A 13,913-nucleotide genomic window follows, 5' to 3' on the forward strand; every position below is an offset into this window, starting at 1 on the left:
TGGCAGTTTTGTTGAGGCGAGGATAATGCACTGCCATTTTGTGATATCTTATTGCTAATTACAGAGATCTTGGAGTAAATCGCCCAACATTGAGTTTTGTAAATTCAAGAATGAGATTGTCGTTATGAGATATGAAGAATATGGGATATGAGACTGATAAAGGAATAAGAAGTCACTGGTAAAGCAATATTAAATATGCCCTTACTCATTAACAAACTTATGATGTCATAGATGCCCAAGAAATATCCTTTCAAGGTTCATAAATAAGCTCAGTTGTCCTTCCATAGGTACTTAACATGCCGAATCGTACATGTGTTACCTCTATGAATAACTGGATTCAAATCCCAGTACAAGAAGAAACAAAACGAGAAAACAAGGGTCCAGTCACCTATGGTGACTGAAGTTTCTCAAGAGGTACAAATGGGCTGCTTTCTTAAAGGAGAGGAGTAGTCTTGCAATAAGGACTCACTAAACGCAACAAAGGAATAGAAAAGAAAAGCTCAAAGGTAGCTAACAATTTTATTTAAATTACTAGGAAGATAAACAGAATTTAGAAAGTTCTAAATGAATTTAAATTACTATCTAAATATCCTTGTTCTTACACATTTACAAGCAATCTTTATGTGTTGCCACACCATATTACTGTAATACAACCTCATCATACCCCATAAGGTATCGTATATTCTATTGCTGCAATTTATATGCAGTCATATTCAAATTTTAACATCAATTATGTTTGATCAACAAATCATATGTGAGAAGTCTTGAAGACTACAAGCTGAAATTAGCCACCTTTATTGAGTAGCCTTAAAGTCTCAGCCTATTGAATTAGTAATTCAGCCTTAAAAGCTATGAAGAATGCATCAAAAGGAGGAAAACAAGGCAAAAGTGGAAGAGAAATTTGACAACAAAATTATAGCAAAACTATTTAAAACAATGGAAAAAGGAGCGCAAGGTAAAATTTCTAAGCCATATACTTGTAGATGTGGTAATATATCTAAATTATATACTGCAGGCAGGATAAAATGTCTATGTTATATACTTCAGACATATCAGTTAATTAAAAAGGAAAAATGACTGCCATCTTAATAAAAGAGTAACAAAAAAATAATCATTCCTCATGACTACTGACAGACAAAAAAGAGGTGGGGAAAGCCTGTGGAATCTAGTTATGCATCTATTAGAATTGGCTGTCAGAGGGTATGAGGTAGGTGCATCTGTGAATATAAAAACTAGTGTGTTAACAATCTCCTTTGAAGTTTAGCATCGTCCTCAACAATTTATGTGCCTGATTATTCTCTCTTAAATTGCACCAGAGTCAGAATAATTGCTGTTCAACATCGATCAATGTCAAATGCCACTTAGTTCATCTTAGCCAGTAACAATTTACTTATATTTTGCGTGGTCTGAGTCTAGTTCCTGGTCCTTTTGAAATGGTCCTGTTGTTAGCACATATTAAAGATTCACCTAAACGTCAGGATTTAGTGAGGAATCATCGAAGGTTCAAAACTGTAAGATTGATTTGATCCAGAGATACATCAAATGAGCATTCTTGATTTTTTTTTTCCCTTCTTTTGAGATACAGTGGGAATGCCGCCTTCAGGGTCCAAAAATGAAACCTTCCTCTAGAGCACAAGCCGAGGAGAGGGGTGCCCAAGTGCCACTGGCATTCTAAGCTTGGAAAATTGACGTAGAGTTGAACTCAGCAATTACGCTCTTACTCCACCTTCTTTTGAACCTACAATGAGATTCATCTCTTGCTAAATCATTCTCCCATGTTCTTTTAATCATTCTAGTCAATGTAGTCTTGTTTCAGTTGCAAAAGCAAACAGAATCTCTCTCTTCTCTCTCTCATTTACTCACAACACATACATGCAATGAAAATTTATGGTTCCTATTATACTCAAGCTTAATGTTCCAATAGATGCACAATCTTAAACATGATTTATAATAAGTCCACAGGTTTATCGGCAGCAAAGAAATTTATATTGTTTTGCTTCATTTTTCCTAAAATCAGTTTAAGAAGGCATATTATTTGTTGTGATTTCTATGACACACAAACAATTGACAGGATCATAATATGCATGATGCCTAATAATCTCGCTCATGATGATGATAATAATAAATCGATACTACTATCTGCTACATACTTAAGAGAATTGTGTTCTCCTCTGCAGTTTTGCGTGGCTAAAAAGGTCATCAAATTTTACCACCTACTCTCAAATTTGCAATGATGATCATTTGTCATTACAGAATGTTCTTTTGTCTTTAAAAAGAATTCAAGTCTAGTTCATTCTTTCGTCATTACGGAATGTTCTTTTGTCAAATTTTTAATTTATCATGTTGCCCCTGTGCAGTCTCTTTTGATCTTCAGACAGTATTATTCACGACAGAGGAAAGGAAAAGAACAACCGCAAGGGGGCAATAGCTCACACAAAATCAATATATTTCTCTGTGCTGACGCTTGGAAAATAATAAAACCAGCTTCTTAGAACTAACACAAGAATAGCATCAGGAAGAATGGCTAAAGTAAATGGAAAGAAGAATAGATTTTTTGAAGAGAAATGGGAAGCACATTAAAAAGCAGCAATAGCAGTCGACTCATTTCAGGCCTAATTCTGGGTATCGATGCGGGCATACATTTTCTTTTCCAAGAAGTACTCGAATCTCATCACTTCGCCAGGATTTCATTCAAACCACAATAATACGATTACCAGATCAGGGAACCAATCACACGTCAACACAAAGTCGCTGCAAAGACCTTTGAACACTGTATATTCTTCATTGAACTCAAATGTAAAGCTCGAGTTTTTTGACATAATATGTTCCTATTTCTGAAAAATCTATTTAAAGCATTACACAAGTAGCCGGTGGGTACACATAAATAAAACTAAAAAGGAGGCCGTACAAGACTACAAGAGGAGCAACCATAAACGACCATACAAACCTGAAGATCTGGGGATCTTGAGGCTGCGCTCGAGATGAGGAAATGCGGAGAAAGCTGACGGGAATCTCGGGAAGGCACGGATGAGAGGACCGAAGAGGGGGCTGCTTTGGTTCCGCATCCGGAGATGGGCGAGCTGGAAAAGCGATCGCGCCGACCATTTCCGAGCGGCCTTTGGCTTTCCTCTTCGCCTTATGGATTTCTCGCTGATGGCGATCCCTCGAGGAGTGCGACAAGCGGCTGCCCGTACGGAGAACAGATCTTGCAAATATTATAATTCCGGCGTTGTATCTTGCAGATCGATGAGCTCATCATAGGCCGGACTTGAAAATATTAAATTTTGCGTAGGCTCGGACTGAAGTGTGATTAAAAATAACTTAAGTTTAGGCCTGAGGCCCAACTCATGATCGACTCTATTCGCATTCCTCTGGGGCCATTATTCTTGTTGTCAGAACAAACAGTGCAGGCCATAATTTACCCGGAAATTACCGTATCCAAGTGTAAACTTTTTTGTGATAACTTATTCTTCTTGAATCTAAATGTTGGAAGAGGTGTAGATCGCACCAAGTCGCAGACTCGGTATAGGCATGGCTTGGGGTTCGATCTTTGAATCCTGCTTTCCGAATCTGATTTGCGAGGTGAAGCGATCCATGGAGCATCGGATCTTACACCATGCCTCTCGATCCACTTCCATCAAAAATATTGTGATTGTCGATATTAGATTTCGGATTACGTGCAAGTATTTTGGTGAGGAAATTAGCTTTTTGTTTTTTCCTTCAAGTCAAATATACCCATTTATATCAGGTGATCTAGTGTCATGAACTGAATTCATTGATGTTCCCATCATGAATGACTCCTCATGAAAAAAGAAAAGTTCCATCCATAACATGGATCCTATTTGACCCTACCCAGCCCAAAAACTTAAACTTTTAGCAGGAGAACGGTGTACACTGATAAACCCGGCCCTATGGCACTTTTTTTTTTATTATTAATCAATGTGATACTATGATATCTGCCTTCCTTGTTCACGCGCACACAAAAAAAAATCCGTTCATGTTCAGCCAAACTCACATTGCATATTGAAGGAAAAAGGAGAAAGTTCATATGCCTTTCTTAGTTTCTTCTCCCCCTATCCCATGAATGTGAATCATATATGATCTAATCCCACTGGTTATAGCTCTAGTGAAGCACTCTTTGACAATCACCCTTGCTACTAGGTGAGAGGTGATCCTGCGCGGGAGGGTCAAAAGTAGCTTCATCGACCATATATATATATATCTAAAGCTCAAGTTTCTACCAACTTTCCATCGTAGGAATTCAAACCGGATACCAACATCGGAATCGGACACATTTTTCATTTTGGCATCAATCACAGCTGCAAAATGTCTCCAAATAAACCAACAACTAGCTTAAGTCTTGATTGCATCCTAGAGATCGAGTGGAGTGCATAAGACTTCATCCATCTCGTCAATTTCCAAATAAGCGTAAAATAAGTGGCATATGCTAGATCGGCTTTTCATATTATGGTTTAATTTTATTCGACATCTTATCTACAATTCTAGCTATCATTGATTTTTCTTCCTTTGATCAACAAGTCAATAGTTTGGTTTTTGCTGTTTGCTGTACAAAGGGACAACTCTTGCAGAGACTACTTTAAATTAATCCCTTATCGAATACCATTTTTCTAGTTTCTTTTTTCAAATTAAATGGCATATATGTGGATGCAACTATATCTTATCATGCCCTTTTCTAGACAAAAATTTAATCATCATTGTTTAAAATGCCCAAAACTTAATAATTATCGACCGACTCCAATAAAGTGTTCAATAATATTATATCAATCAAGATCCTATGCTTGGCCACTTGTCATTCACTCAAGACACGGTATTTGGATAGTTTATTATTGGAGTTAGACTACTTAGAGGGATTTTTTTGGATAAAATAAGTTATTCGTATAAGGAAATGGTCAAAAAAATCACCCAAAAAATGATACCGCTGGAAATAGCTACCAATCTATTAAATAAAAAAAAGGGAAGAAGGCTTCATTCAAGATCTTTGCCACACTCTATAGACATGGATACTTGACTACACCACTATGGATAAGGTTCCTATGTTTTTCCTATGTACCACGATAAGCATCTAGATAGTCGTACATCTATGATCGTAGTTTAAAGTTCTCCAACATAAAAACTTATAATTTCACCTTGTAGGAGATTGACCGAGCATTTAGAGGATTTTATATCCTTGATCTTTATTATCTTATCCAGTTCTGCGGCATGACGATTATTCCATCTTGAAGAATTTTTTTTTTTGGTACTCAATCAAATTTCTTCTACATAATGGATCTCTAATTGGTTAGTTTCACTAAGAGTTATTGCTCCCTTATTTGGTTTATTTCTTTACAATATTCTCATTTTTTTTAACAAAATTCAAGCCTTTTGGTTAAGTCAAAACCAAATCCTATCTCCTGATTGACCTAATTTTGCTGATCGATTTGATCAATATAGCATGCTAGTGATCCAATCAACCTTTAGTTTTAGATTTGTCGAGAAACAAATCTCATTTAATCTTTTTGAACTCCTCCTTTTGATATAATAATTGTTTCAACAACATCAATCTTATCTTGCCTCAATGACGGCATCACTATGCAAAGCAAGTTATTCATTAAATAGTCTATGCTGTCATGATGCATGTTCTCATCAATACTGGCAATTGGTTAGTTCAGTATTTCTATTTTTAGTTAAGGTTAGAGCGAAGTTAGAGAAAATAAAAGGTAAGTGGTTGAGATGTTTATTTTGTCCAATAACATGGCCTCGGAGGTGTCATGGTGTGGGTTTCACATGGAAGGTCCGAGTACCATGAACCCTCTTAGTTCTTAGAAATCTTGAAGTCGCCTCTAGCTGCATCATCTAATCTGCGACTTTTCTGCCTTGCTTTGTTGGGAGATAGAGATCGGACTATCCCCTCCCTTTTACATCAATCGATCTGTATGTCTCTGACCAAGCCCTAGATAACCTTCATTGAGGAGGGACCTTTGTGACTCCCATTCCTTAGAGAGCAGGCAGAGAGCAGGCATCTTTCATGTGATTCGCCCGCCACTTCCGTGCCATTTATCACTCTGCCATAAATTTAAGTTGGCCTTGTGACTAGTGAAGCCTCTGAGAATAAAAAAATCACTTGTCTGACCTAGTATCTAACATGTTCTAGATTTACAAGCTCGTCAGGATTATCTAAGATTTTACTTCAACATCTCATGGTCCCTGGCGTCAGCCTTTTCTGTATCATTTGTACTCCATTTGCCCCCCGTTCTAGGCTTATCTAGTTTTATATTTTTGTGAGAGTGTATTCAATGTAAGCTTTTCAGGAGTCAGCAAAGACAGGGTAATATGATATCTTTGCAAGACTCCGCTCATTGTTGGCTCTCGGGGGTGATATCAGGAAGGACAACGAGTATGGAATATCATATTCTTTTGTGAGATATGGAGCCATCGCATCGTGATCTCCAAGTCCGATCTTTTGTACTCACCCCGAGTAATCTCAACAAGTTCTTGCGTCGAGGCGACGGCAAAACCTCTCTAAAGTACAACATTATCTTCTTCGTTCCACGTTCCACGCGCCCTGGTACTGTGTGTTCGGTACTCCGCCTTCCGTGATCGGAGGGGATCAACTACTCCACGTGAAGCAAGGAAACGGCCACGTCCCGAACTGCCCAGCTGCCACGTGCCCTACGGTCCCTTGCAGCCCAGGTCGTACCTACTCTTTGCCGACTGGGGCCCATAATAAAAAATAAAGACGGCTCTATCCCGGGTGTCTCGCTGTTTCCGGGTTATACCGGTAACAGCCTTGGATCCGCCGCCTATCGCCTATCCTATTCCTCCGCTCCCCCGTCGTTCACGTGCATGGGACGCAATCCTTGACTCCCCTACGACGAAAAGTCTGGGCTTCCGTCAAAGAGAGCCACCCGCAGAAGAAAGCCAAGGACAATAAGAAGAAAAGAAGATTTGATCCTTTAGACATCTCCCTTTCGTCTTTATTTATAATTGTCTATTGTAAACGGCCAACAATAAATAGAAAGAAAAGAATGCAGTCCACCGTCCAAATATTAACAAGAGGCTGGAAAACAAAAGTAGCATGTAGATATGGTCCCATTTTTCTCATCAAAACGAAAACATAATGTTTAAGAAAAAAGAAAGAAAAGAAGAGGAAGCATGGAATTGACAAGGGCATCTGAGATTCTTAGGCGGCCAGAAAATTCGAATTGGCCGGCTTGCCGTTGCCGTTGCTACTGGTGGCATTGGCACTGCTACTATTGTTGTTGCTGTTTGGCTGATGACCACCTCCGATGATGGATGTGATGGCAGCCACGAGGGCTGCCTTGAAGCTGGGGTCTGCTGTTATCGCTGCGGTCGCCGCGCTCACCGTATCGGGCAGTGAGGCGGCTGACGGTGGCTTAGGGCGAGGGAATTGGGCTCCGTCCATGTTGGGCGACATCTGAAGGCCGGAAAATGTCGATTGGTTGTTCAGTGCCTGCCCGAAGACCTGCGGCAGAGAGGGGGGCTGAGGTGGTGCGCCGAAGGCAGGAGTACCGCTTGGGAAGGGGACTTGGAACTGAGCTGGTAGCCTTTGGAATTGGAGAGGATTTGGAGTGTGGGTCAGATCCAACGTGACCGTCGGGAATGGAGCGGATGCTGATATCGTAGCCATGCTTGATGAGCAAGGAAGTACTGTTCTTGATAGGAAGTTAGAGTTTATCAATCCCTCGGTGCTCGACATGGATCCAGAGAGAAGCATCGAAGCTGCGGCTGAAGTGGTCGATGCCATCGCCATGGCAGCTGGTGGGAGTGGATGGTTGTGATTCCCCTCATAGGTAGTAATCAAGATGGAGCGATCCTCCGCACACCTTTGGACCTATTTGAATTTCCAAGTTATATCTTAGCTGGATTGTTAAATTTGATCGATCTATGATTAATAAGATTAAACTGGTGCAGGGAGATGATCATTGCCTGCTTGCGGACTGGGCAGCCGGTCGCCATGGTGCACCGGTAGTATGCCCGGGGACACGGATTCCCTTTGGCCATCTTCTGTCCATACTTTCTCCATTGACATCCATCAGTGATCTATAAGACAAGTGGGGCATTGTCTAATTAGTGTCAACATTAATTGCTATCATAATTACCACAATCGATCAGATTAGAGATATGGATGGAAATTTGTCTTGTGTCATCTTACCATAGGTGCTTCGGATCGTGCTCGGACCGATACACGGGCTTTTCTCATGGTGGCCTCTTGGCTCTGTTCTGCACTCTTGGGGGAGGCCAATTTGGATGCTTTGTTAGGGTTCCAACCTTCGGACGATGGGTCAGGACTGTCCTCCCTGTTAGTTCTTTCATGGTCAAACGAAACTATCTCTTTGTTCGTATTATACTTGTTTAGGCGGTACTCCATTGATCCTGCTTCGACATTGTTCGTGGGCGAAGAGGACCGGTCCCAGCCTCCACCTTCAATCGAGGAGCGAGAGGGCTCATCAGTGTTTGCGGCCGGACCAAGGTCCAAGAACTGCCTCGGCACGATCTTCCCATCAGTCTTCTCGTCCGAAGCCTGATGAATTATAGATCTCTAAATCAGTTGATCTACTATAGTTGTTTTGCATTAGACTTGATGAGCTAAATTAGTATGGTCTTAACTACCTCATGGTCTTGTGAGCTTCCATTCTTTTGCGTGCGCTCTTGCATTAGTGCAACGAGGTGCATCTGGAGGGCGTTGTAGTTGGTGGTCACCTGGTTCAGCACCCCCTTCAGCCGCTGATTCTCTTCTTTCATCCGAACCAGCTCGGCTTGCATCGACGACAACTGGATCAAACAAGTAGACAATTAAATTTCACTTTTCACTCGAATACTCATCACCACCACGCGTAGAAACCGAATAAATTCAGTCAAGTATATGAGAATTCATTCATTTATTCATTGTTGCTTTCTTTCTTCCTCTAAATATATGACCAACCTTGCTCTTGCCTTCTTTATTATCCTCAGGAGGCGACAGCCCATCATCGACCATCGACTGATCGCTGCCCGTATTAGCAGTAAGAAGGTTCAAACCAGTGTACGGAAATCGCATCTAATTCATTTAGCATATGTATAACAGATCAAACCCGATAAAAATTAAGATAAAAGAAAATAAACCATGACGCTGAGTTACTAACATCGATGGTGAGGTCTTCCTTCTTGATGCTCAGACTCGGCACCTTGAAGTCGAGATCCCGGCCCCTCTTCTTCTTCTTCTCATCAGAGAAGAAATCCATCTCATCCACCCGCTTCTCGCCAGGCGGCTCCTCTGCGGTATCCCCGCGGCGGTAGTTGAGGGTGACCGGGAATTCAATGGATGGCGGGAAGTGGTCGCCTGAATCCATGGACTGCCTGCGCTTGAGCCCAGCGCCGTGGTTGGGACTAAGGAACGACCCGCTTGCCAGGAACCCGATCGATTCCGAGGTGCCCAAACCCAGCGCTCGTCCACCACCATTGTCCATTAATCTATGATAATTGTGTGAGAAGAATAGGGAGGGAGAGAGGAGTGATGAGGAGGGGAGGGGGGTGAGGGGTGGTGAGAAGTCTGAAGTCTTTTACAGGTGGGATGGGGATGGCAATAAAAAGGGGTTGGCGAGGGACGAAGACTCGGGGATGGAGTGACGTGAGATGGTGCGTCAGTGGGGACAGCTGGAGGGATTTGGGAGGGGTGGCCAGACACGGAATGAACACGGCTATAGCTACTCGTTGAGCTAAGATGAGACGAGGGACAGAAAAAGATAAGAGAGTTCCGTGGAGTTTTGGATCAACGGGAGAAATTATTAGTTAGTTAGATCAGGTCTACCACGTCAGCAGTAGATCGGTCCTATGAAAAAGTGCCACATAATCTAAATATCTACAGAGGATCCATGTAAGCCGACCTATGAGGCAAAAAAGAGGGAGAAACGAAGTTTTAATATGCTCAATCCTCTTCCTGAAAGAAACCCTAAAGTTTCGTATGGGCTGCCAGTCTCTAGCTCTTTTGTGCTGCCGATCTCTAACTTCCTTGTACAGGAGTTGTCCCTCCAAGCCCAAAGGAGAGAGAAATGAAGTTCAAAACTGGTTCCTTTCCATTTATCCTCTCCCTTTATCTCAAGCGGAATCAGTTTCTCCCTTTCTCCCTAGTGCTGAACTTCTTGTGCCAGGATGGCCTCCGGCTTCTGCATGCCATCATTCTCTAGCTCCAATATTGTGGCACATGAAGAACCTGGAAGGGCTAGGAGGAGGTCAACGACGCAAGGAGAAGGCAAAGTGCTTGGGCTGCAGATGACCTTCGGGCAGCTCCACCGAAAGATTTGAAGGGGAGAACGGCGGCACACAAAGAACCTAGAAGGGAGAACCTGAAGGAGGGCTTGAGAAGAGACCAACAACATAAGATAGACCACAGAACGACAACATATGGGAGCCAACCTATGATTCTTCTAGATCCACTGAAGATCAAATAGATAGAAGGGCTCAGAAGAATGCTGGCAGCACACGAAGTCAGACAAATAAAGAGGCACCAATAGCAGCGCAAGGGATCAGGAGAAATCGGTGGCACATGAACGCTGGGTGCTAGAGTTTCGCTAGCGATGAAGGCAAAGACAAATAAGGATTTGAATGCTTTTTTGTTTGATGGCATATGGCTCTTCTTGAGAGGATCGGTGTACTGTTGAGCGGATCGATCCGGCTTGAACAATAATTTCTCGACGGAGGTGTAGAGGGAGGGGAGGAAGTCAAACGGTGATTTGACCGCTTCAAAAAATCCACCGCTTCCGATTGGGCCGGCGCGTTCCACGTGAGAGAACTCGTCAACACATTTGACTGGACTCTATATCTCTCTCCGATCCCTCTCGAGAAAGAGGGAGGTGACCGGACCGCGCAAGGGAGAGGGACGGCGGGGCCCGCAGGGTTGACAAGGGCGGCCGGGAGCGTCTGGCGGAGCGGTGGGGTCGGGAGCGGGAGGTGCGGGGACTCCGTGGGCCGCCATTTGGTTTATAGCACGTCACCTTTCTTGACTCTTTCGTGCTTCTAGGTTATGTCATTAATGGTTAGAAAGAAATGAGAAGCCAAAGGAACTACCGGGTGGGGTGGAGTGGAGTGGAAGGGGAGAGGAGGATCGAGGTCAGTTTATTGGGTTCAGACCTGACCGTTGGAATCTGGGAGTGGCAGGATAGGGTGTTCTTAGTGGACTTCTCTTGAAATGAACCCTCCTTTTTGGACCTCCCCAAGATTTGTAACAGTGTTGCAAACAAAGCGCTTGAAAGTGACAACAAATAATTCTCTGTTTTTTTAATATAAAAAAGGGGCTCACATGACTCCATGTATAAAACCCTGGGAGAAGGCTACAATGGCAGTTATTGTCATTTCTTTTTAGTAACTAAATGGGAAGCTGGACATAGAGCACTGTGGTAGCTTATGTTCTCCCAATATTATGTTCAACCTTAATTGGTAGCTTGCTCCACAAGCCTCCAAATTGTAAGCATCATATCATGCGAATGATTCAAATCGCAGCTCATTTCCAATAGGTTCAAAATCATTTAGTATCTAAACAAGATCCAACTCATGACCTTAATTAAATAGGGGGCACCCTCACTCAGCACTACATTTGTTCATTGGGAGCTGGAGGATTGGTTTCCTCCTTAGTGATATTATTACAAAAGCTATTATACCCTACCATGTACCTTTAATATGTTGCTGTAATTGAATATTACAGCTTAAGAATTAGCTAGTTCAGCGACCATGTTGCTCTCACATATTAGCGACATGATCGAGAGATGAATCAAACCATAATACTTATTTTCTTTTGTTTCTTCATGCTCAGTGATTTGACTCAAATACTAAACAATTTGAAACTCAACCACTCCTTGACATAAAAATGCAATAGTTAGGTCAAATTTTAAATTGAGCTCTCAATATTTTTGACTTAATTTAACAGCCATCTTTTTATTCTTATAATTTTCTAATTTTTATTTTTAATCATAGCAATTCAACTAGCGATTGCTTCAAGTGAAGATCGTGGTCACGGATAGTAGCCATGTTTTTACTAGTTTTCCTTTATGAGAGAAAAAAAAAATTTCAATTTTTGATTCTTCTTTTTTTTACCAGCGATTTCCTAACAAATGTTACATTACTTCAATTTTTCAACAACTTTACAGAGAAATAAATTTCTGACTCGGCATAGAGTTTTAGAAACGAATTCGTTCTTCCATAAAGAAGGAAATGTGACTAGAAATCAAGGAACCAGCAAGCAGCTTCCCCATTATCTCTCTCGAACCACTGCAAGTGGCCGCCTTGTGTTTCCTGCAGCTCTTCTTTGGTTTTCATACGTTTTCCACGTGTTTGGCTGTGGATAAGTCCAATCATGCCAATTTTTTGTTTCCTAACGGGGCCAAATTTTTTGCCCAAGTGCAGATCCCCATGAAACCCTTTTTGTTTATCTCCTATGGTTGGTGCACCATTTTATTCTTAATTTTTTTTTTAAAAAAAAAAAGACATATACACAATGTGTGGTAGCTTACTCTACATAAATAAAATTATTGTGTTGGTGATTGGAACCAGCAAACCTGCAGAGGCTGACCGTTAATCAAGATCGTAAGACCAACCTCATATCGAAGAAAAAAATTATTGCATGCACGTATGTTGATACATGCCACCAATCGTCGAGGTGTATTGCTACGGACCAACTATTGAGACGAGCGTAGAATCAATGGAACCCTTTTTGTTTATCTCCTATGGTTGGTGCACCATTTTATTCTTAATTTTTTTAAAAAAAAAAAACATATACACAATGTGTGGTAGCTTACTCTACATAAACAAAATTATTGTGTTGGTGATTGGAACCAGCAAACCTGCAGAGGCTGACCGTTAATCAAGATCGTAAGACCAGCCTCATATCGAAGAAAAAAATTATTGCATGCACGTATGTTGATACATGCCACCAATCGTCGAGGTGTATTGCTACGGACCAACTATTGAGACGAGCATAGAATCAATGGTACCATTCTAACACGCTGCAGTGATTGGTGCCATGCGCTCGTTGCCATGAATAATTTCTCATGTCCAAGGGTCTCAAAAGTCAGCTAGGCCAACTCAAAGTAAACGATATTTCTTGGGTTCCTACCTCACCCAATCTCCCATCCTTGAATTAAATGATGTATTCAACGATGGTTATGGAAAAATATACGAAACCGGACATAATACGATTAGAAAGTCTTGTCCGGTGGGATTTGAAATGGAGGATCTGCAGTGGAATTTGGTATCCCCCAATTGGTGGATCTGGTCATCATGTGGTCATCATGAATCGTGGACTTGTTTGCGTACTGAATTAATGAGACGAACTTGTCTTGTCAAAAAGAGATGGCGCGAGATTGAGTGTGATTTTACTTCCACCATTAAAGAATTTCGGATGGCTTTGAAACGCGATGCAAAGGCTTCGGCATGGTCGCATGGATTTCGCCCGGAACGCAAATCGACGTGGATGTTGAGCTACCGTGGTTGATACTTCGTTGGTCATGCATGCTGGGCCCACGCCCTGAGAAACATTATATTCTTGTGCGGTTTTTGCGTGTTGAGATGGCAGCGAATGCTTTGAAGGTCGTTTCTAACCCTAGTCTCCTTCCATTCTTAAAAAATAAAAAACAAAAAAAAGATGGCAGCGAATGGTTGGAGATGCTTTTCAGATTTAGATTTAGAAGATTAATTGTCTTATAAAATAAATTATCATGTCGGCATATTGATGAGGCTGCATAGAAACATGTACAATCATATAATTTTCGAAGGCTTTCCGGTCTTTTCTCCCCTCCTATTCTATAGAAGTCGCTACGAATGCAACAATTAGATGAAGACTGATACAATCATATAGTATTGATTCAAGTTTTAATTGATTATTTTTTTTTCAAAAAATGGTGCTTAGGGTTTGGCGTTGAGAT

The 13,913-nt window shown here is 41.5% G+C and overlaps 1 protein-coding gene across 2 annotated transcripts; it reads right to left on the reverse strand.

Moving 5' to 3' along the window:
• Positions 1-6,952: 6,952 nt before the first annotated feature.
• On the reverse strand, positions 6,953-10,568 carry LOC103699521 (probable WRKY transcription factor 31). Of its 2 annotated transcripts, XM_008781565.4 has the most exons (6): positions 9,144-10,568; positions 8,945-9,058; positions 8,632-8,793; positions 8,174-8,542; positions 7,948-8,061; positions 6,953-7,852 (listed from the first exon to the last, which is right to left on the reverse strand). In XM_008781565.4, exons 1-6 carry the CDS (start codon positions 9,465-9,467, stop codon positions 7,181-7,183), a joined length of 1,755 nt encoding a protein of 584 aa, XP_008779787.1. In that variant the 5' UTR covers positions 9,468-10,568; the 3' UTR covers positions 6,953-7,180. The 2 variants fall into 2 exon arrangements, with proteins under 2 accessions (XP_008779787.1, XP_008779832.1); XM_008781610.4 differs by lacking the exon at positions 8,945-9,058 and having other exon boundaries at positions 9,144-10,567.
• Positions 10,569-13,913: the final 3,345 nt, after the last annotated feature.

This window comes from Phoenix dactylifera, chromosome 9 (assembly GCF_009389715.1).
Source record: "Phoenix dactylifera cultivar Barhee BC4 chromosome 9, palm_55x_up_171113_PBpolish2nd_filt_p, whole genome shotgun sequence".
NCBI lineage: Eukaryota > Viridiplantae > Streptophyta > Magnoliopsida > Arecales > Arecaceae > Phoenix > Phoenix dactylifera.

What these genes read in the sequence shown, in the direction of transcription:
- LOC103699521 (XM_008781565.4), bottom strand. Translation starts at nt 9,467, where the DNA reads ATGGACAATGGTGGTGGACGAGCGCTGGGTTTGGGCACCTCGGAATCG. An exon ending in AGGAAGACCTCACCATCGAT is followed by an intron (nt 9,059 to 9,143) that starts GTTAGTAACTCA and finishes TAAATGAATTAG; the next exon opens with ATGCGATTTCCGTACACTGG. An exon ending in GCTGCCCAGTCCGCAAGCAG is followed by an intron (nt 7,853 to 7,947) that starts GCAATGATCATC and finishes AAATTCAAATAG; the next exon opens with GTCCAAAGGTGTGCGGAGGA.